General features: G+C 36.6%; 1 protein-coding gene across 1 annotated transcript in view; it reads right to left on the bottom strand.

Annotated features, from left to right (window-relative positions):
- Positions 1-24,262, bottom strand: part of PPP3R1 (protein phosphatase 3 regulatory subunit B, alpha) — a 65,249-nt gene that overhangs the window by 14,065 nt on the left and 26,922 nt on the right. The window contains exon 2 of the mRNA XM_068971504.1: positions 12,854-12,893. Within this exon, the coding sequence (XP_068827605.1) occupies positions 12,854-12,893 (40 nt within the window). The remainder of the gene's footprint in view (positions 1-12,853; positions 12,894-24,262) is intronic.

Here is a 24,262-nt window from a genome sequence, read left to right as displayed (position 1 = left end):
ACTAACAGTCTAATATTTATGTTCTGCACAGAACAGTTTGACAATGAAACAAAACAAAGAAAACTCCCTATTAATATTGAAAGAGAATCAAAAAAGTATATTATGAAATATGGACATTTGTACTGTGTCTTTTTCTTACAAGTGAAAAACTTTCAACCACTTTTAAAATATTTAGATTTTAGGGGGTATATCACGATTTTCTAAAGCAAGATGAAATATGCGCTTTTGCTGTTTCTAGATTAAATTATTACACACTTTAAAATGGTGGTGGTGGTGGTTTAGTTGCTAAGTCGTGTCCGACTCTTGTGACCCCATGAACTGTAGCCTGCCAGGCTCCTCTGTCCATGGAATTCTCCAAGAAAGAGAACTGGACTAGGTTGCCATTTCCTCCTCTAGGGGATCTTCCCGACCCAGGAATCAAACCTGGGTTTCCTGCATTGCAGGCAGATTCTTTACAGACTGAGCTATGAGTGAAGCCAACTTAAAAATATTAATTATCAAATATACAAAAACAAGACATCAGCACCAACAAAAGGATTATCAAGTTGTAAATGAAATGTTAAAAAGAAATTTTAAACCAACTTTGGGAAATAAATGATATTCCCACAACACATCATCATATAGTTCTACAGGGTTTGACAAATGTATACGTCTATGGAAGAAGCGCTGCAATCAAGACAAAAAGCAAAGGTCTGTCATTCCAAATGTTTCCTTGGGTCCCTTTCAATCAATCACAAACAAACCCCACTTACCTCCCCATCACAACTCTAGGCAACCACTGATTTGCTTTCTGAAACTAAATTCTGTCTAGAATTTCATGTAAATGGAATCAAACGTACGTACTCTTCTTTTTCTCATTAAGTTTTTGACGTCTTCTTTTTCTCATCAAGTTTCTGACATTAATCGGGTTGGTTCATATGTCAGTAGTTTCTTCTTTTTTTACAGCAGAGTAGTATATATATTCCATTGTATGAATACTTCCCAATCAGTTTAAGCATTCATCTTTTAATAGACATTCCTATTATTTCCTATCTGAAACTATTAGGAATAAAGCTTCTAAGAATATTATACTTAACATTTGTGTAAACAAATGTTTTCCTGGAATTGGTGGATCATAGGGTCTGATTTTCAGAAACTGTTAAGAAGTTTTCCAAAGTGGGTGTGCCGTTTGACACTCCCACCAGCACTACCTGAGAATTCCAAGGGCTCTCTCTATCTCCTTGCCAGATCATGGTATTACGAGCCTTTTTAAGTTGAGCCATTCTGGTGGATGGCAGAAGTATGTGATTGTAGTTTTAACCTGCATTTCTCTGAGGATTAATGATCTTGAGGATCTTTTCCACGTGATTATTGGCAACTCATATATCTTCATTTGCTACATGACTTCAAGTCCTTTATCTCTTTAAATGTGAAAGGGAAAATGTTAGTTGCTCAGTCATGTCTGACTCTGCAACCCCATGAGCCTGCCAGGCCTCCATCCATGAAATTCTCCAGGCGAGAATACTGGAGTGGGTAACCATTCCCTTTTCCAGGGGATCTTCCCAACCCAGGGACTGACCTGGGTCTCCTGCACTGCAGGCGGATTCTTCACTGTCTGGTTGTCTTTTAAAAGTTGTGTGATTCTCTTTTTAGACTGATTGGTGCAAGTCCTTTGTCAGGTGGAGGTATTTCAAGTATCTTACTTTTTACAAAGACAGCTTTATATGCTGCTTATAAACTGCCTTTAAAGAGCAAAAACTTTCAATTTTGATGAGATCCTTTTTTTTCTTTAATGATTCATGTTTCGCAGATCAACTAAAAATCTCTGCCTATAATAAGAAGACTTTGGCTGATGTTTTCTTCTAGAAGTTCCACAGTTGTAGCTTTTATGGTTTAAACTTATGACCAAATGTTTTCTGTATGTAAGTTAAGGGTAAACTTTCATTTCAGCTATTTGTTTAAAAGGCTCCCCTTACAATGGTATCTTTGATGTTTTTGTCAAAAACCAATTACTATATAAATCAACAAGTTGCACCTTAAATTCACAAAATGTTACATGTAAAATATCCAATTAAAAATGTTTTTAAAAATCAAGTGAATAAAAACATACACTCTAGATGTGCTTATCTATCTTATGTGAACACCACAGCTTTATGTTTCATAGTAAGTCTCTAAATCAGGGGACACTGTCCTCACACTTTCTTGTCTTTCCAAAACTGTGCTGGCTCTTCTAAGACCTGTGATTTTTCTATATAGAATTAATAATTATTTGGTAGTTTTTATTTAAAAAATGGCAACCCACTCCAGTGTTCTTGCCTGGAGAATCCCAGGGATGGGGGAGCCTGGTGGGCTGCCATCTATGGGGTCGCACAGAGTCAGACACGACTGAAGCGGTTTAGCACCAGCATTAAAACCCTGCTTGAAAATTTGACTGAGATTGTCTTAACTCTACAGATCAATCTGAGTCAAACCAATACCTTGAGAGTATCAAAGTCTTCCAATCTAGGAATATGGTACCTCCCTCCATTTATTTAGGTCTTTTTAAGTTTCCTCTCAGTGATGTTTCATAGTTCAATCTACAGATCTTAACATCTAGTTGGTTAATTTACACTTGAATATCCCAATGTTTTTATTCTACTATAAATAGTATTCTTATTAATTTCATTCTTTTCAATTGCTCACTGCTATTATATAGAAATTCCACTGGTTTTTGAATACCATCCTTGTAGCCTACAATCTTGCTAAACTCACTTATTTCTGGTAACAGGATTTACTACAAACACAACCATGTCATCTAAGAATAAAGACAATTTTACTCCTGCCTTTTCAATCTGAATACATTTTATTTCGGGCTTCCCTTGTGGCTCTGCTGGTAAAGAATCTGCCTGCAATGCATGAGACCGAGGCTTGATCCTTGGATTGGGAAGATCCCCTGGAGAAGGGAAAGGCTACCCACTACAACATTCTGGCCTGGAGAATTCTATGGACTGTATAGCCCACAGGGTCATAAAGAGTCCAACATGACTGGGCAACTTTCACTTTTATATTTTATTTCTTCTTCTGGACTTAAAAGTACTGGCTAGAACTTCTAGTACAAGTTTGACTACAATTAGAATGAAAAACTGCTTTTTCCCCCCAATCTTACATGGAAAGCATTCAGTCCTTTATCATTAAATAAGTATGACGCTAGCTGTAGTTTTTTTTTTTTTTGGTAGGTGCCCTTTATCAGGTTGAGAAAATTCCTTTCTGTTCTTAATTTACCAAAAGTATTTATCATTAATGGGTACTGAACTCTTCAAACAAATACTCTGCTAAACCTATTGTGATTTTTTTCCTCTTTTATTATGTCAATATAGTGAATCACATTTTCTTTTTTTAAGTTAAAATCATACTCCTGGGATAAACTCCACTTGATCATGCTTTACTGTCCTTTTTACACATTATTTATGTGATTTAAAAATATTTAAGGATTTTTGCATCTATGTTCATGGTGAATACAGGTCTATAGTTTTCTATAGCATCTTTGGTATTCAGTTCAGTTCAGTCATTCAGTGGTGTCCGACTCTTTGCGACCCCATGAACCACAGCACGCCAGGCCTCCCTGTCCATCACCAACTCCTGGAGTCTACCCAAACTCATGTCCAATGAGTCGTTGATGCCATCTAAACATCTCAGCTTCTGTTGTACCCTTCTCCTCCTGCCTTCAATCCTTCCCAACACCAGGGTCTTTTCAAATGAGTCAGCTCTTCCCATCAGGTGGCCAAAGTATTGGAGTTTCAGCTTCAAAATCAGTCCTTCCAATGAACACTTAGGACTGATTTCCTTTAGGATAGACTGGTTGGATCTCCTTGCAGTCCAAGGGACTCTCAAGAGTCTTCTCCAACACCACAGTTCAAAGGCTCATCAATTCTTTGGCACTCAACTTTCTTTATAGTCCAATTCTCACATCATACATGACTACTGGAAAAACTATAGCCTTGACTAGACAAACCTTTGTTGACAAAGTAATATCTCTGCTTTTTAATATGCTGTCAATGTTGGTCATAACTTTCCTTCCAAGGAGTACGTCTTTTAATTTCATGGCTGCAATCACCATCTGCAGTGATTTTGGAGCCCAGAAAAATAAAAGTCAGTCACCGTTTCCACTGTTTTCCCATCTATTTGCCATGAAGTGATGGGACTGGATCACATGATCTTAGTTTTCTGAATGTTGAACTTTAAGCCAACTTTTTTACTCTCCGCTTTCACTTTCATCAAAAGGCTCTTCAGTTCTTCACTTGCTGCCATAAGGGTGGTGTCATCTGCATATCTGAGGTTATTGATATTTCTCCCGGCAATCTTGATTCCAGCTTGTGCTTCACCTTTGGTATTGCTATTGGTGTAATGCTAGCTTCTATTTTCTGAAGGATTCTAGATTATGACTGGCTCCTGTACCACCCCCCCACCCCCCCATTAAATGTTGGCTAGAATTTACCAATAAAGCCATCTTGGCCCTGGAGATTTCCTTGTGGGACAAAATTCAACTTCATTAATAGATATAATGCTATTAAGATTTTCTATTCCCTTTTGTGTCAGTTTTAGGAACAGGTATACCTTGAAGATATCACAGATTTGGTTCTAGACTATTGCAAAAAGAGCAAGTCACATGATTTTTTTGGTTTTCCAAAGCATATATAAAAGTTATGAATATGTTTACACTATTCTGTATTCTATTAAGTATGCAATAGCATTATGTAAAAAACACTACAGATACTTTACTGCTAAAAAGTGCTATTATCTGAGCCTTTGGCAAGTCATAACAGAAATATCAAAGATCACTGATCACAATCACCATAACAAATATAACAATGAAAAAGTATGCAATATTGCAAGCATGATAACGTGAAATACAATGAAGAGGTCTGCCTGTATTCATTTTTCAAGGAATTTGTCTGTTTCATCCAAGGTGTAGAACGTACTGGAATAAGACTGTTTATAAAATTGCCTTGTTATTCTTTTAACATGTATAGGGACTGTAAGTGACTTCAGCTTTTTCATTACTAATACTGGAAACGGTTTCCTTCCTTTCTTCTAGAATGCTCCTTCAAAATGTGAACGCTATGTAACAGTAACTTCTACTTTACATAAAAGACACGGTCAAAAATGATCCACGACATCAAAATTCACAAGGCAAATGAATACTGTCCAAAGATGTCACAAAAGAAGCTACACACTTAATCCAAAAAAAACATTCTTAGAATTTTCAGAGCTCACTGAGTTTCAGAAGAAAATCTGTCATAGAAAAGCCATGTAATGCAAACAGCTGGAAGAAACCTTGGAAATGAAAAACTCTGATGAGAAATAAAGACCCAGAGAGTTAAGTAAAACTGCTTAACCTGAAAAGCTTGATGGTAAAAGCTGGATAAAGGGATTTCTTAAAATACTTTATAATTTCTTTTCCTTGTTAGTTCCACCAGAAGAGTTAACATGGAATACTGGGCTAAGAGATACTAAATATTTCTGTTCCTCAACTCAACCTGTACTCTTGGGCCAAGTGTGGAGAAAAGGGAATAATGACAGTATTTCCACACTGCAGGTAGATAAAAACCAAAAAACATATTTCTAAGATGTTCTCCAACTGGTTTTCCTGCTGAAGGTGTTTGTATTGCTATTGTTTTTTCTCCTTTTGGTTTATTTACACTGTGATCCAAATCAAAATATGCAATAAGTTAATGAAAAAGCATACATTTAATAGGTCAGATAACACATATTCAAGTTTTCTAAGTTAGTAATAACTTGGCTTATAAGTCATACTCTCAGTCATACTCTCAGGAGGGAGGTTCAAGAGGGAGAGGACATACATATACCTATTGCTGTTTCATGTTGATGTATGGCAGAAACCAACACAACACTATAAGGTAATTATCCTCCAATTAAAAATAATTAATTTTTAAAGTCATATTCTTTTTTCCTTTTAACCTAAGTATACTGTGTATGTCAGTAACATACCTTATTCAAAAGATGTGGCTCTCAGTGATTTCCATTGTTCTGTAAATCAAATCCAACCCTAATTCATTACACTACATTCTTCAAGCTTTCCTTTTATCTATTTCTATGATACGTTGTGCTTGAATATGCTAGTTGCCCTTTTCTTCAGCACTGTATCACTCCCCACCACCAACTCTCCCCAAAATATGGTATTTTCACAAAATCAAGCATATTCAAGAGTCTTCTTTTACTTTCAGGACCAATTAGTCAAAAGACTTATTTGCGGCTGCTCCAGAGCTCAATCTGGTTTATCACCAAGAATGTAATACTGCACACTGCAACCACAGTCTCTGCTTTTCTTTTTTCCTTATTGACTTGCTTTTTATCTTAACACTCAGAAATTCCAGCATACAATTTATGTAATGGCTTTTACTTTCTTCTTGATGATGTCTTCCACAGACAGTTGTGGCTTCTTGCTCTAATTTGAACCACCTGCTTTCCAGGCCCCCTGGCAGAGCTGTTATCCTGGGATTTTCACTGGTGTCTTAGAGATTTAGTTTCTTGGATCTTGTTCCTTTCTTTTTTCTCTAACTTCTATTTCACTTTTCTGGGTGCATATTCAAGAACTCATGAAAGGTAAATTTTGCAAGTTCTTTAATTTCTGGAAATGTCTTTAATTTGATCTCTCACCTGACTAATCATTTGGTTGATATCAAATTCTGGATTTAGGAACTCAGAACTTTGAATCAACTGCCCTATTGTTTTCTAATGCCTATTGCTGCTGCTAAGAATTCCAATGTCAGCAGACTCTCATTCTTTTGAGGCCAAACTTTTCCCTGTCGAGCAGCTTCTAGGGTTTTCTTTTCTGCTTTTGCACTTCTAAAATTACCAAAGAGGTTAACACCAAATATAGACTTCTTTTCATCTAAACTTCCCAAGTATCAGAATGCTTTTCCAATCAGAAGATACGATTTTCCAGATGAAGAAAATTTCCTCCTACTAATGCACTGGTTATTTTTGCTTCTGTTTTATCTACTACATCTTTCGAGATGTCTTTTAGGCAGATGCTAGTACATTCTGTATTGTTCCCCAAGTTCCTTGCATATTTTTCCATATCTTTTGCTCTAATATTCTGAGAAAGATCCAAGAATTTTTGCTAAATGCCTAGATAGGTTTTCTCACCAGCTGATATAACTGTCTTCTACATATCAGCTACTAAATGATTCAAATTTGTGGTAGACTCTCAAATTACTACTTGCCATGGACTTTTCACTGCTAAAACTAAAAATGTGCAAGTGCTACCACAATGCCAAAATCTGACAGTACAGATAAAGAAAACAGAGGTAGCACTTCATTTTTCTTAAGACTAATCACATAAAAATCTGAAATACTTATAGCAGACCATCCAGGGATTTTTCTTTTTTTTTTTTAAGGTACTCTAACTACAAAACAAGGTAGCAAATTCAAGCCTAGGTGTTCAAGTTCGTGCACTATACTTTATTACTCAGCAATAAAGCTTTACTGAAAGAAAAGAGAATGTAAGCAATTCTGTGGACTAAGTGAAATACAGTAGAGTTCAGGATCACTAAGCAACTGATAATCAAGGCTGGTGGAGTCTTTAAGAAGCATGAATTATGGAATACTTTTATGAAGATTTTAATTTAAAGTAACAAGTGTATCAAAGTTAGGGACAAAATTTTTGTTGATATTAAAAGTTTCCTCCAAAAATTTTTGAGATGATGAATGATTTGGGAGTAAACCAGGTTATTTCTCTTTAGAATACACAACACTGAAAAATTTAGTGAGTTAACTAGTCCATATAAGAAAGGAAACATAAAGGAATGCAGAAGTGAAAAAGGAAATCAAATTCACTTTAGACTAACTTTTTCTGTGAAAAAGTTTTGTTTTCAAAACAAACATCCACATCTAAGTAAAGAATATGAACATGTAAACCTCCCTGAGACAATCCGACTGTGAGAAGGAATATTCAAATCAGAAACAAAACCACTCAAATATGAGACTGTTGACTTAAAACGAGAACAGTGTCCTAGCGGCTAAAGGTGTCTTCCAGGTTTCTACAGATAGTTCATTATGCAAAGGGAAATGTTCTTCAGAGCCTGCCAAGCTCCTCTTGGGTCATCTTCTAACAAAAGAAAATTGAGAAATCTCTTCAGATAAAAGACTTTTTGTCTTTCACCTGCATTCAATCTACAAAACACGCCCTACATTTACCAATTTTATTAAAATTATTCAGTTATACTGGTTTTATCAATAGTAAAAAGATTAATTGAATCTGACTTTCCACTCACTTCCACCTGTGCTCCAATCTAGCCCTCTGCTAAACTATCTAATCTAGTATCTTGTACTCAGCCATTTTTCCAAGTTATCATGCCAAGTTACAACCACAGTCTTTGAGCAAATCACCTCAACAGAGTATACATTTCCTTCTCCAGACAGGTTAGCCAACAGAAAGAACAAAGTCACAATGGCCAGGAATAATTTAATTCAACAAAAACCAAATACTGAATTAAGAGACATAAAGAGACACACAAAATCAGAATACCTAAATATATCTTAGACAAGTCCAATTTTCCATAAAATCATTCTTGTAGACAAACAACATTAGTCTGATAAGAGTTACTGTAAGAGAGGCTGTACAGTATTGATTAAAGATACAACTCTGGAACATGACTGCTTGATATAAATCACAGCTTTGTTATTTTACCTGCTGCTGCGTGATCTTAGGTCAATTACTGATGTCTCTGTTTTTTCATCTATACAATGGGAAAAGTAACAACACCTCTTTCATGAGGCTACTGCAAAGGTCAGAAAGTAAATCTATGTGATATGCTTAGGTCAGTGCCTGGTATGTGTTAAATGCCATGCAGGTATTTGTCATTATTTATGAAAACAAATGGAGTGACTGGTAACTACCGGGTTTTTCTAAAGATACAGCCTTTAAAGTTGTCCAACTAGCTGTCTATACAATCCAGCACTGAGCTCGCACTAGCTTATTCAGTCAACAGATACTTATTCAGCATCTGCTCCATGCCAGGCATCACACTTCCACTTCTACTGTCAACACCTCAATTCGTTCAGTGGTGAAAATGAGCTTAACCACCTCTTATTATTATTATTAAAGCCGGTTGTGTTGCATGCCATACTTATCTATACTTAAATAGTAATTTCTCCTTGATATTACTCAGTTATTTTCCACTTTTTTTCACTTATTAAAAAAACACATATAAAGGAAACTTTAGACAAATATAAAGATCGAGAGACTCATAATGAATCCCACATACCCATCACCCGGTTTCAATCATTAACACATTAAAAATCTTATTTATAATCCACTTCAAGTATTTTAGAGCAAATCCCAGACATAGTGTACCATGTCCATGTCTGTTCAGTATTTACCATCTATCTCTAAAATACTATTCTAACTAAAACAGTAATCATTACTAATTAATTCCTTGATAGTAAATAATCAGTGTTCAAATTTCCTCAAATACCACAAATGATTTTACAGGTTTTTTTTTTACTATATCGGATTTGGCAATTGGGCATTGTGTCAATAAAATGAAGGTGACCTTAATAGTAACAGTTTCAATAAAAGTAGGAGATGAAAGCCAGATTTGAGTAGGCAAAGAAATTAACAGAAATATGGAAATGGAGATCACTGTATATGCTCTTGCAAAGCTCAAATATGACAGAGAAGGGAGAAAAACTGGGAGATACATGCAGGATCAGGATCAAAGGGGAGCTGACTATGTAAACTGATAAAAAACGAAGATGCTGCAAACATAGGTAAAAATGGAAAGAAAACTAAAAAAAATAAGGTCCAAAGGTGAGGGGATGAGACCAAAAGCACAAGTGCAGAGGCTGACCTTGAATAAGGGAGATAACCCAAACTTTGACATTGAAAGAGCAAAGAGCTATTAAGCCTGACTAAGAGAATGGGAAAGTTTCTGTGTGTGGCAGGCAGCGGGGTCATGGAGTAAGGAGGTAATGAGGTTAACACTTTGAAATGGCCTCAAGTTTTCTTAAGCATTTCTTAAAGCATTAGCATTAAGTCACTGATTAAAAGTAGAGTGCTAGAAAGAATAATGCATGGAGTTAGATAAAATGTCAAAGATCTGGATGGAATTTAGAGACTGAAAGAGACAAATGACCAGACAGATGTAAGAATTAATCAGCATTCAAATCTTATGCAGATTTCAAAAAACAATTTCAAACATTACCCTTTCCATGAAGCTTTTCTTAATTTTCTTAACCAATGGTAATTTCCCCTCTTGGAGCCTTTGCTTTTATTGCTCATAATGGTTTATTTCCACTAGGAAAAAAAATACATTTCTCTTTCTCCCAGTAGCTAGACTGTAAGCACTCTGTGGGTACTTATCTGTGTGTCACACACAAGATTATAAACAGTACTTTACAGTATATAATTTAGAATCTTATTACCTTTTACAAAACAGTACAATTTAAATACTAAAAGAGCAAAAGAGATAGTAACTACTGATGACGTGAGAGCACACAGACCTGAGCTAGGTCTTAAAAGGGAAAAAAAGGCCCAAAGCTGAACAGGGAAGAGTGTAAAGTCAAGTGTCTCAAGGATTGGTGTTAACACTATACATGGTAAGAGCTGTTTATAAATAACACTAAGCTCTCTCATTAACAAAGTTTTGCAAATGAGCAAAAAAGACTTACTACAATGTGTGGGTGGGGGAAAAGTTGTGGTTTTAATGTGGATAAATTCATATTCATCCAAATCATGTATAAAATATTATATTCTGGTGAACCAACTAGCAAGGAGGAAGACTACACTTTTACTGGATGACAGAAGAATTCAGACAGACTCATCTAGCTGAACAATCACTGACAAGTACAGACCTTTAGTGACAAGGTTCAAGCCTCCTCAAAGCACAGATGCAGTCAGAAGAAAGAAGACTTAGTTCTGGGGATAAAACTGAAAGAAACAGCTTTAACAGTGTATGAAATCTATTTCAAATACTTACTATTTTTAAAAAAAACTTGGCTTTCAACATCTTGGATACACTGAAGGGAACACCATCTTGCGTTTCGCCCTGGTACATTTTTCTCCGCAATCAGGTAAATGACCCTCAGTCCCAGATTTACAGGGAGAGCAGATGGTTAGAACCTGGGATGTCCTGTCCCCTTAGGACCTCTGCTCCCTGATCAAGAAACAAAAACTAACCTCCCTCATACCTTTCAGAGTCGTACTCCCCACAGCCCACCTCAACTCTATTTGCAGCCTGAATCCTAGTTAATAACAGGCTTCTATAACCCATTCTTAGCCCACTAGCGACAGGAGGAAGGACTACACCACAGGCTCAAGCTGAACAGTAAGTGGCAAGGTACAATTTTGAGCAGGTTTCTAAAGAAACTATATAACTGACATATTAACTATGGCACAGACAAGAATTATAGATCGAGGTAACACTTGGAGCACTAGTGTGTTAAGTTACTCTACTTTGACCACATTTCACAGGTCAGACAAAAATAGCCATAGACAATATGTGAACAAATGGGCATGGCAGTGTTCCAATAAAACTTTTTTTTTTCCAATAAAACTTTATCAACAAAACTGTTGGTAAGTAATAGTTTACCAACCTCGATACAACATTTTACCTTCATGTTTAAAACAGAAATATACAGCTATGTATGATCAAAGTTATATAAGAAATTCGTAAGAGAAAGCTTGGGAGCAAACAATAAAATAAAATGTACATAGCAGTAGAGATGGCCAAATTATGGGTAACTGGTCAGAGTATTACCACAAAAAATTTTTTTTAATTGTAGAAGTTACAAAATAGAAAATAAAATGGATTACAATATATTAATAAACAAGTAATTTAAGCTTATGGTAATTGCTATTTAAAAAAAAAAAAAACAGGGTACTATCCTTGTTTGAGAGACTCTGAAGAGAGTAGAGAAAGAGAAAACATCTCCAAAGAGGGGACATGTATGCTGAGACCTGAAAGACAATGAAGTCAGTCAAGAAAAGAGCTGACGTAAGAGCATTTAACCAGAAAGCAAAAGAAAGCAAAGGTGTTGATCATAATGAAAAGTGTCCCAGTCTCTGCAACCCCATGGACTGACAACTGTTCTGAGAAGAGAAAGGAGACTGAAGAAATGATGGAACAATGGAAAAACTGTTTTAGTAAGACAAACCTCATCGCAAAGTAAGTTGTCTCCAAACAAGGCACGACCAGCTTCATCACACAGGGATGGCAGAAAAGGCAAGGAAGGTTCAGAAGAGTTTGGGAATTCTGGAACCTCAGGATTTTATCTAAACTTACCAAGGGTCACCATTCCAATTCCCATGATCTCCCTTCTTCCCTAATCATTGTACTTCCAGACAAGAGACCTTATGATTTTTATTTAAGCTCCCTGGTCCTCTGATACTTGAATCAAGAATTTGTAAGACTGCCATGTTCTTCATATTCTCCAGTATAGTCAGAAATAACCAGCCCACTCACACTTCTTATACTCCTCATTCTCCCCAGCAAGGTCTTATGGAATAGCTGCTTCGTCTACCAGAGTTGTGCCTCCAATAAGCATTGATTTTACAGCCACAGGCTAAATAAAGTAAGTGTTTACTTGAAGCTTTGTTAATCTGAAAAACTTCTGTTGGGTTAAGCCACTGAAATTTGAGGGTCAATTTGTAATTACAACACAGTGCAGACACTAATAGTAAAGAGATCCATTAAAAAATATCTTTCACTATTCCAGTAACTCAGAAAGACTCTAAGTCAAATTCACTAACCATTTAAAATGGCTAAGAACTACCTTTGCCATACAAATACACAGAGGTGTATGATTTATATACATACATATACAAAGATGTGACAATAAAAGAAATTCTTGATAAGAATATTTCACTTACAGTGTGAGCACATTTCCAAAGGATAACTTGCCTCATTTCCCTGGAGAAAAGAAATAATAATAGTTAGTCACAAAATTGGCACAAATGTCTTTAGAAGATTGAACTTGAGTATTTTGAGTCAGGAAACATTGAGCAATAGCCATAAACCAATGTGGTTAGACTACAAATATTTTTTTTACTTAAAAAATTATACAATATGATAGAAAGAGCTCTTGCATCAAACAGGCCTGAGCTGTAGCTCTGTCACTTAAGATATACAAACATTTGATTAAGATTTATTTTACATATTTTTAACACCCTAAACACACTGTATATCAAACTTTAACACACTGCAGACTGTCAATGCTCTAACTTGTCTTGCTGGATGAACTCATTTTTGGGTAGAGTTCAGAATAAAGCTTCTCCTGCCATCTCTCTTTAATGGCAGAGTTTACTGAGACTTCAAAGCTGCTAAGAAAAATCTGTTACCTTTTATACCTGCATTGAAACTGAATTTTCTATATGCTATGCAACTAAAATAAGAAATAATAGGAAGGTAGGTCCAGTGTAAGACAGCCAGCCACTTTAACTCCAGTTTGTTTGTTTGTTTCCAGGAGAAGTCTTATCTCATGGATAAACTCTAAGTTAATACAATTTACCTGGATTCCTAACTTAAATTTTTATTTAAGGAAAAAAGTGCTGAAGAAAAACTACAGACCTGATCCAAGGCCTACATTTAACAATTCTTGATGACTTGGTACACGGAGGTCAAGTAAGTTGGTGAAAATCAGACCATTTGATTAATAATAGAACCAGGTATATGTGTGCGCAAGTGCTAAGTTGCTTCAGTCGTGTCCAACTTTTTGTGATCCTGAAGACTGTAGCCCTCCTGGGTCTTCTTGTCCATGGGATTCCCCAGGCAAGAACACTGGAGTGGGTTGCCATTTGCTACTCCAGGGGATCTTCCTGACCCAGGTATCAAACCCACATCGCTTAAGCCCCCTGCATTGGCAGGCAGGTTCTTTATCACTAGTGCCACCTGGAGTAGCTCTAAAATGGTAAAAATTCCAAGTGTAGCAGGCTAACATGAAGTAAAAATGATGAAGAAATTTTTTGAAAAAGTTAACAGAACTTGAAAGTAATACAAATTGAATTTTTAAAGTTCATCAATAAAACTGAGTATACCTTGCATCCTATATCCCAGCTATCTAATTGTGACCCTGTCTAGCAGGAAGTGTACAACAGGATTAACACTTAAACATTTGAATATACCAAAGTATTCCAAGAAGTTACTGAATACAGTCTGAAATGAGAAATATCATTTTAATCTGGCAAACTAGCTTTTAAACTCTTAAAAGCATTCTGAGTAAACATAAGGTCTAAGAAAAGTTTATCAGTAAATTAGCATCTGTAATTCTTATCTTGCCAACAATCTTTTCCTTGAAAATTATAGCAGCTAATTTAACTGGTTAGTCTAATTTTAGGTCAATTTAAACATCAAATATATATTAAAACAGAGACAAAGTAGCAAACATTGATAAAAAAATGGCATTATTAATGAGCAGAGATAAGAGTTCTACTTATTTTGCATCTTATTTAATTAACCTTAAGATTCTTACCACGATTCTTACTTATCTCTTACTGTTTCACATATTTAAAAATTCCACTCTACCTTACAATTAAGTATGTTTCTTATGAGGTTCTCAAAAAAGTATAGTGATCCTTATACTGTCACTGTGAGGTGTTTTTTAAATGATGTAACTTTTTAAAATGTTGTTTAAATGTTAAAATGTAATTGGTTCATAGGTGAAGGCAAAAGGGTTATGTAGTAGTTTCAGGGAGGACTTAGAAACCAGGTCCTTGTTTCTCCAGCCCACTGACCTTCACAGTGTATCGATTCTTTATAAACGGTACCATCCATCCTCTCTGCCTGTATCACTTCCTTCTAAGCAATCACAAGACCCAAGGATCAATCTGGCTGGGTTTCTCAGGGCTTTTCCATCAACAATGAATGCTTCATCTCTCTCCTAAACTTATTTCAACCTTAACCCATCTAATTTTATACCCAGAAAGGTATCTTCCAAATATTTAATATTAAGGTAAAGTGTCTTTCCAAGATACCCCAAAGTTAAGAAAAATATACATTTCCCTCATTTTTAAATGTCTTTCAAATGTAACTTTCACTTTTGTGTTTGTATTTAACACAAACATAACAATGTGCTGTAGAGTATATAATGTGTAGAAGACAGATGTGTAACCAAGAAAAATGTAAACAATTAATATATTTGTCAAGATCTTATACTACAAGGGAAACATTACATTATTTGAAGGTAGAGCATGATGCTGAAGATGCATATTGTAAACCCTAGAGCAATACTTTATAATAAAAAAAATGGAATCATAAAAACAATCCAAAGAAATGTAGAAAAATATGAAGCAAGGATCAAAAACCAAATGAGAAAAAAACAGTAGCAATTTAGATTTAAATCCAAGTATTCTGAGAATTATATGTTTGATATAAATGGCCTAATAATTCCAATTAAAAGAATATACAACTATATGCTATCTACAAGAAGCCTACTTTACAGATAGGTTGAAAGAAAGAGATATACTGTAAAAGCAATAATCAAAAGAAAGATACAGTGGCTAGCAATAATGGACAATGTAGAGTTCAGAACAAGGAATATTACCAGTGATACAGAAAATTATTTCATAATCTTAAAAGAGTCAATTCATTTAGAAAGATGTAACAATCTTAAATATACTGTGATATGTAATGAGAAATATCCTTGGTCCTCATTCATTTCTAGCATAAGAACTCCTTAGAATGTTTTAAGTGAGGAGAGCTATTGAGATTTCTTTTGCTATATTAATGATATGACTATGGGAAAGGACCAGGGCCAGGGGCTGGTGGCCAGGGGACTTCCCTGGTGGTGCAGTGGATAAGAATCTGCCTGCCAATGCAGGGGACATGGGTTCGATCCCTGGTCTGGGAAGATTCCATATGCCACAGGGCAACTAAGTCCATGCACCACTCTGAAAGAAGAGAAACCACCCCCGATGGGAAGCTGGCACACCACAGCAGAGAGTAGCCTCTGCTTACCGAACTAGAGAAAACTCGCACAAAGCAGTGAAGACCCAGCACAGCCAAAATAAAAACCGCTCACCAATGGCTGATGATTTAATCTGGGCTGGAGACTGAACTCAACCACCATTGGTGAGTGGTTTAACAATCATGCCAAATAATGCTTCTATATAAGGCATCTATATAATAAAGCCTCCAGAAAAAAAAAATAACAAAAATAGGGGCTGGAGACCCCTTCTGGGTTTGGGAGCACCTGGAACAGCATGGAAGCTCCACACGCCATCCCATGTACCTCTTCCATCTGGCTGTTCCTGAGTTACACCCTTTTATAATTAGCCCGTGGTCTAGTAAGTAAAATGTTTGAGTTCTGAGATGCACTAGCAAACTAATCAAACTCAAGGCGGGGGTTGTTGGAACCTCCAATCTATAACTGGTTGGTCAGAACCTCAAGGAACAACCTGGACTTGGAATTCCCATCTAAGGTGGGGGTGGGGTGGGGATGGAGGCAATCTTATAGGTCTGAGTTCTTAACCTGTGGAATCTCATGATATCTCTAGATCCACAGTGTCAGAATTGAGTTGAATTGGTTGTGTAGGGAAATTCATTGTAAGGGAGTCCCAGAACCCTTTCATAGTTATCCCACAGTAATGACAGGGGATTGGTTCCAGGACCCTCAGAGATACCCTAATCCTTGGATTCACTTCGATCATGGAGTACTACAATGTTTGCTGGAAAAAAAAAAAAAAAAATCCCTGTATTAGTAGACTCGCACAGTTCAAACACATGTTTAAGAGCCAACTGTATGCTTAATAACAGCTTCAAAATTAAATGTGTCAAACACAGAGAACTGAAAGGAAATAGACAATCATATTTGGAGATTTTAACATCTCTCTCACTGTAACTGACAGAACATAAGCAGACCAAAGGATGAAGTAAACAGAATTGTGGAAGATCAGAATAACAGTATCACCCAAGATGTCCTAAAACAACAAAATACTCTGTTCTAGTGCACATGAACATTCATGAAGATAGACAATATTCTGAGCCTCAAAAAAAACAGTCTTAATAGAAGACTGAAATCATACAGAATATATTTTCACATTACAATGGAATTAAATAAAGGTATCTGGAAACATTCAAATATCTGAATATAAACAACACAATTCTAAATAACCCAAAAGTCACCGAAGAAATGATGAGAGAAATCAAAATATTTTGAACAGAGTGAAAACTGAACCGATCAGAATTTAAAGACTACAGGTTAAGCAGTCTTTTGAGGAAAGTACTACTGGAAGAGAAGTCTAAAACGCAAAATCTCTTCCTACCTTTAAGAGCCAGAAAAAGAATAAATTAAACCCAAGGCAAGGGGAGAAAGAGAAAACTAAAAACAGAAATTAATGAACTAGGAAGTAGACAAACAGAAACAAAAATCAGTAAAATCAAAACTTCATTTTTTGGAAAAGGTCAATAAATAACACCCCAAGCAAATCACTACAGATGCTACAGACATTAAAAGAAAAATAAGTGTATATTTTAAAAAAGCATGAAAATAAAATGTCTAACTCAGCTGAAATGGACAAGTTTCTTGAAAAACTGAGTCTACCAAAACTGACTCAAGAGGAAAAAAACAGGTAAGTTGATCTATTGCTATTAAATTGAATTTGGGGGGGGGGGAAATGACTTTAACAGAAAAACTAAAGAACTGATGCCTTCACTGGTCAATTCTACCATACGTTCAAAGTCCAAAAACATACAAATTCATTTAGAAAGCAGAAGAAATAGTTCCTAACTCATTTTACGGGGCCAGCAATGCCTTGAGAGCAAAATCAGACAACTACATCACAAAAAAGAAAACTATTCCCAGTATTTCATGTCCATGGATACAAAAACCCTTAACAATATTTAACTGTGGTGCTGGAGAAAACTCTTGAGAGTCCCATGGACTGCAAACAGATCAAACCAGTCAATCCTCAAGGAAATCAGTCCTGAATATTCATTGGAAGGACTGATGCTGAAGCTGAAACTCCAATACTTTGGCCACGTAATGTGAAGAACTGACTCATTGGAAAAAACCCTGATGCTGGAAAGATTGACAGCAAAAGGAGAAAGGGGCAGCAGAGGACGAGACGGTTGGATGGCATCACCAAGTCAATGGACATGAGTTTGAGCAAGCTCCCGGAGTTGGTGAAGAACAGGGAAGCCCAGCGTGCTGCAGCCCATGGAGTCGCAAAGAGTCGGACACGACTGAGCAACTTTCACTCTCAACTCACTTTCAGATTTTAAAGTCCATGAAGACAACAGTTATTATGTTTCTATATCCCTTGCCAGGTTTAACATTATCCTAACTTTACTGAAGGAAGAGTTTTGTAGGTACATATAAAAATTTACATTGCTTAAGCAATTTGGTTTAAGTGGACTTTCAAGCATCAGTGTGTTGAACAGTGAGCCTGTCCCTTCAAGGAAAGCAACTGATACATGAAACATGAAAAACAGAAAACCACAATAAAGAAAGAAAAGATATAAAGAACTACCAAATAGCAACTTTAGAACTGAAAAACAATAACTGATAGAGTAATGCAGTGAGTAAACTCAACAGAATAGAGCAGACAGAGGCAAGAGTCAGTAACTGGTACACAGAGGAAAAGAAATTATCCGGTCTGGACAACAGAAAGAAAACAAATTGAAAAACAATAGTCCACAGAGCCTCGGGGAATTATAAACTGAGGGATTATAAAAAAGGTTTAACACCTGTCATACTTCTGAGAATGGAGTATGTTTTAAAAGTTATTAAAACGGTCTGACTTTATAGCAGAAAAAAAACTGGTTTGTGAGAAGCTGACAAACTTGTTTTTCAACAGATATAGACACTTGGACTGATTTTAACTTTCCCCTCAAGTCTATGCTACTCAGAATTAAAAAAAAATTATGATTACAATTTTAATATACATAAAATCAGTAAGAATACTAGAATATTTTCTAAAGAAATTTTCTGGCAAAGAAATGCAAATATATTTGGATCTCCTTTATCTCATTTTGTTTAGAGTTACTTTGATCTTAAAGTGTCAAGATGTGAGAGAACAAAAATAAATTTTATAAACGCATACTATAAAGTTTAGAGTATTTTCAAAGGGCATGCTGTCAGAATATTTAGACATTCATCTTTATCTAGTAGGCTTTAAGTCATGACAACATTGTCTTCTTTGGTTACAGGCTCTCCTTGTGAACTATAAATATGATTTCAGTGTTAAGAGTATATGCTTGTTGATCTGAAGTACATATAAATGCTTAAAAGACAGCCAGTATGAAAAGCGTGCATCAAGGAAAGTAGAACTCTAAAGATTTTTTAATAACTGAACTTAAGAATCTGATTCTCCCAACATTCAATTAAGGATAAAAGTTCAGCTCAGTCGCATCCGACTCTTTGCAACTCCATGAATCGCAGCAAGCCAGGCCTCCTTGTCCATCACCTACTCTCGGAGTTCACCCAAATCCATGTCCATCGAGTCGGTGATGCCATCCAGCCATGTCATTCTCTGTCTTCCCCTTCTCCTCCTGCCCCTAATCCCTCCCAGCATCAGAGTCTTTTCCAATGAGTCAACTCTTCGCATGAGGTGGCCAAAGTATTGGAGTTTCAGCTTTAGCATCAGTGCTTCCAATGAACACCCGGGGCTGATCTCCTTTAGAATGGACTGGTTGGATCTCCTTGCAGTCCAAGGGACTCTCAAGAGTCTTCTCCAATACCACAGTTCAAAAGCATCAGTTCTTTGGCACTCAGCATTCTTCACAGTCCAACTCTCACATCCATACATGACCACATGATAAACCATAGCCTTGACCAGACGGACCTTTGTTGGCAAAGTAATGTCTCTGCTTTTGAATATGCTATCTAGGTTTGTCATGACTGTCCTTCCAAGGAGTAAGTATCTTTTAATTTCATGGCTGCAGTCACCATCTGCAGTGGTTCTGGAGCCCCCCAAAATAAAGTCTTGACACTGTTTCCACTGTTTCCCCATCTATCTGCCATGAAGTGATGGGACCAGATGCCATGATCGTAAGTTTTCTGAATGTTGAGCTTTAGGCCAACTTTTTCACTCTCCTCTTTCACTTTCATCAAGAGGCTCTTTCGTTCCTCTTCACTTTCTGCCATAAGGGTGGTGTCATCTGCATATCTGAGGTTTCTGATATTTCTCCTGGCAATCTTGATTCCAGCTTGTGCTTCTTCCAGCCCAGCATTTCTCATGATGTACTCTGCATAGAAGTTAAAATAAGCAGGGTGACAATAAACAGCCTTGACGTACTCCTTTTCCTATTTGGAATCAGTCTGTTGTTCCATGTCCAGTTCTAACTGTTGTTTCCTGACCTGCATATCGGTTTCTCAGGAGGCAGGTCAGGTGGTCTGGTATTCCCATCTCTTTCAGAATTTTCCACAGTTTCTTGTGATCCACATAGTCAAAGGCTTTGGCATAGTCAATAAAGCAGAAATAGATGTTTTTCTGGAACTCTCTTGCTTTTTCCATGATCCAGCGGATATTGGCAATTTGATCTCTGGTTCCTCTCCCTTTTCTAAAACCAGCTTGAACATCTGGAATTTCACAGTTCACGTATTGCTGAAGCCTGGCTTGGAGAATTTTGAGCATTACTTTACTAGCGTGTGAGATGAGTGCAATTGTGTGGTAGTTTGAGCATTCTTTGGCGTCGCCTTTCTTTGGGATTGGAATGGAAACTGACCTTTTCCAGTCCTGCAGCCACTGCGGAGTTTTCCAAATTTGCTGGCATATTGAGTGCAGCACTTTCACAGCATCATCTTCTAGGATTTGAAATAGCTCAACTGGAATTCCACCACCTCCACTAGCTTTGTTTGTAGTCATGCTTTCTAAGGCCCACTTGACTTCACCTTCCAGGATGTCTGGCTCTAGGTGAGTGATCACACCGTCGTGATTATCTTGGTCGTGGAGATTTTTTTGTACAGTTCTTCTGTGTATTCTTGCCACCTCTTCTTAATATCTGTTGCTTCTGTTAGGTCCATACCATTTCTGTCCTTTATCGAGCCCATCTTTGCATGAAATGTTCCCTTTTATTGAAAAGAATAAACTAGGTCTTCATAAATGTTTCTTATCCAACTGAGTTAGTTTCCCCAAAGTATATTTTCCTGAAATTTTGCCTTTTTTTTTTTTTCAAATTATGAATGAGTGGGACTTCCCTAGTGGTCCAGTGGTTAAAAGACCACCTTGCAAATGCAGGTGACATGGGTTTGATCCCTGGTTGGGGAGCTAAGATCTCACGTGCCACAGGGCAACTGAGCCCACACACCGCGACTACTGAGCCCACATGACACAACTGGTGAGTCCGTGGCCAGCAACAGAAGATTCTGCATGTCACAACAAAGATCCCAAGACTCTCGAGTTTAAGACCTGAGGCAGCCAAATTAATTAAATAAATACTTTTTAAAAAACTATGAATGGGTCTCGAATTTTATCAAATGTATTTTCTTCAACTGATATGATCATGTGATTTTTATTCTTCAGAATGTTAATGTGGTAGATCATATTAAAAAAATTTTTTTTCTTTTCAAAGGGAGTAAAGAGGAGAATGTAAAAGCTGGCTCAAAACTCAACATTCAAAAAAAAATGAAGATCATGGCATCCAGTCCCATCACTTCATGGCAAATAGATGGTAAAACAATGGAAATAGTGACAGACTTTATTTTCTTGGGCTTCAAAATCTCTGTGGATGGTGACTGCAGCCATGAAATTAAAAACGTTTGCTCATTGGAAGAAAAGCAATGACACACCTAGACAGTATATTAAAAAGCAGAGACATGATTTTGCCTACAAATGTCTGTATAGTAAAAGCTAAGGAGTCATGAACAGATGTGAAAGCTGGACAATGAAAAAGGCTGAGTCCTGAAGAACTGATGCCTTCGAACTGTGGTACTGGAGAAGACTCTTGAGAGTCCCCTGGACAGCAAGGAGATCAAACCAGTCACTCCTAAAGGAAATCAACCCTGAATTTTCATTAGAAGGACTGATGCTGAAGCTGAAGCTCCAATACTTTGACCACCTGATGCGAAGAGGTGAAAAAACTGGAAAAAACCCTGATGCTGGAAAGATTGATGGCAAAAGGAAAAAGGGGCAGCAGAGGACGAGATGGTTGGATGGCATCACCAAGTCAATGGACGTGAGTTTGAGCAAGCTCCGGGAGATGGTGAAGGACAGGGAAGCCTGGTGTGCTGCAGTCCACAGGGTCGCAAAGAGTCAGACACAACTGGGCAACTGAGCAACAGCAACCTCAAATGAATAAATCTCTGGATGGTTATTTAGAATGGGATAAATAAAATAGACATTTACCTTATTAAACAAGATTTGATATTACTATACTACCTAACTGGAGGACCTCCTTATAGATGGTAAAGAATCTCCCTGCAATGCAGGAGACTCTGGTTTGATCCCTGGGTCAGGAAGATCCTCTGGAGAAAGAAGTGGCAACCCACTCCAGTATTCTTGCTTGGAGAATCCATGGACAGAGGAGCCTGGTTGGCTACAGTCCATGGGGTCACAAACAGTCAGACACAACTGAGTGACTCACACTATTTAATGTTAGTTGATTTTCAAATAGTGAAACAGCCCTGCTGCATCCATGCAATGCGGCATACACAGTTATGACATTAAAAAAAATTTTTTTTTACCTAATGTTTAACTCTATTTGCTTATAAATTGTTAAGAATTTTTGCATCTACACTGATATGGGAATACTAACCTATAGTTTTGTTCTTTGTACCTTTTAAAAATTCTTTTTTTGGTATCAAGGCAATAGGTCTATTTAAACTATTTCATACTGGGTGAGGTGTGGTGGTTTGCATTTTTCAAGAAACTGGTCCATTACATCAAAGTTGTCAAATTCAAGAGTGCAGAGCTGTTCGTAGTATTTATTATCTTGTTCACATATTCAGGGTCTATGATAATACTATTAAGTTTTATTCCTGATACTGATACTTTGCTTCTTCTTTAATTTCTCTCAATGTGGCTAGAAGTTTGTTAGTTTAGTGATCTTTTTGAAGAACCAGCTTTCTTTCACTGATTTCCTTTACTGTCCTTCTGTTTTCAGTTACCCTGATTTCTGTTTTTATTTCCTTCCTTTGGGTAGATTTTTCTCTTTCTTCAGTTCTTGAAGGAGCCTTTTCTCTTCCTCTCCTAGGACTCCAATGACACAAATGTTAAATCTGTTTTATAGTCCCACAGTTTCCTGAGGCTCTGTGGATTATTTTTATCATTCTGTTTTCCTTCTGTTGTTCAGACTAGGTAATTTCTTTTCCTCTGTCTGCCCGTTTATTGACTCCTCTGTTCTCTTCTGTTGAGTTTACCCACTGCATTACTCCATCAATTATTGTTTTTCAGTTCTAAAACTGCCATTTGCTTCTTCTTGGTTAGATTTAATAAAATTAATACTTTTTACTGCTTTACCAACAATATTGAGAGAAATTGGCGGTTTTTTTTACCTGCAACTGCATGGCAGTGACTATAATGACTACTGATACAGTACAGTGTCATTGTTTTCATTCATGCTAAGGTATCTGCAGTTTTACCAGCCACTGCTTTTGCACCATCAATGCAAATGTAAACAGAGTGAATAAAACAAATATTATTTCTGTGTTATAATGAAAACAGCTTTTGCTCGTGGACCCCCTGAAAGAGTCTTGGGGATTTCCCAGTTATCATGAACCACTCTGAAAACTAATGATCCAAAGATCTTATTTAAATTTTGCCAACTGAGAATAGCAGCATTTGAAGAGAAATTCACCACTAGAAAAGAAAATCTACCACAGCAACAAAACCAATAGGCTATGCATCTGTTCTACTTTTTCTAATACTCTATTATGGTTCCATAATAATAGTCTATATTATTCTACAATATATACACAGCCTGGCATGCTGTGATTCATGGGGTTGCAAAGAGTCAGACATGACTGAGTGACTGAACTGAACTGATTCTACAATACATAAATGTGTCCCAATAGCATTCTTTATGAAAAAAAAAAAAAACACCTTGGATCATGTATTGTGGTTAATAGCCATGTTGCTCTTAATTAAGAGTACTTTAAACTGGAACAATTCTTCAGTCTGTTTATGTATTTCATAACTTTGATATTTATAAAGAATATTTGCCAGTTATTCTGTAGACTCTCCTTCAAAGAGTTTACCTAATGCTTCCTCATGATTTGATTTGGGTAAAATACCAAAGAGGTGGTAACATATTCTTGCCAGATAGTGGGGAAAAGATAATGTTAGTTTTTCTCATTACTGGTAACTCTGATTACTGGTAACTGAGGGGCTTTCCTGACAGCTCAG

Source organism: Capricornis sumatraensis, chromosome 1 (assembly GCF_032405125.1).
Source record: "Capricornis sumatraensis isolate serow.1 chromosome 1, serow.2, whole genome shotgun sequence".
Classification (NCBI taxonomy): Eukaryota; Metazoa; Chordata; class Mammalia; order Artiodactyla; family Bovidae; genus Capricornis; species Capricornis sumatraensis.
The sequence above is the reverse complement of the archived record's forward strand: the minus strand, read 5'-3'. Positions and strand labels throughout refer to the sequence as shown.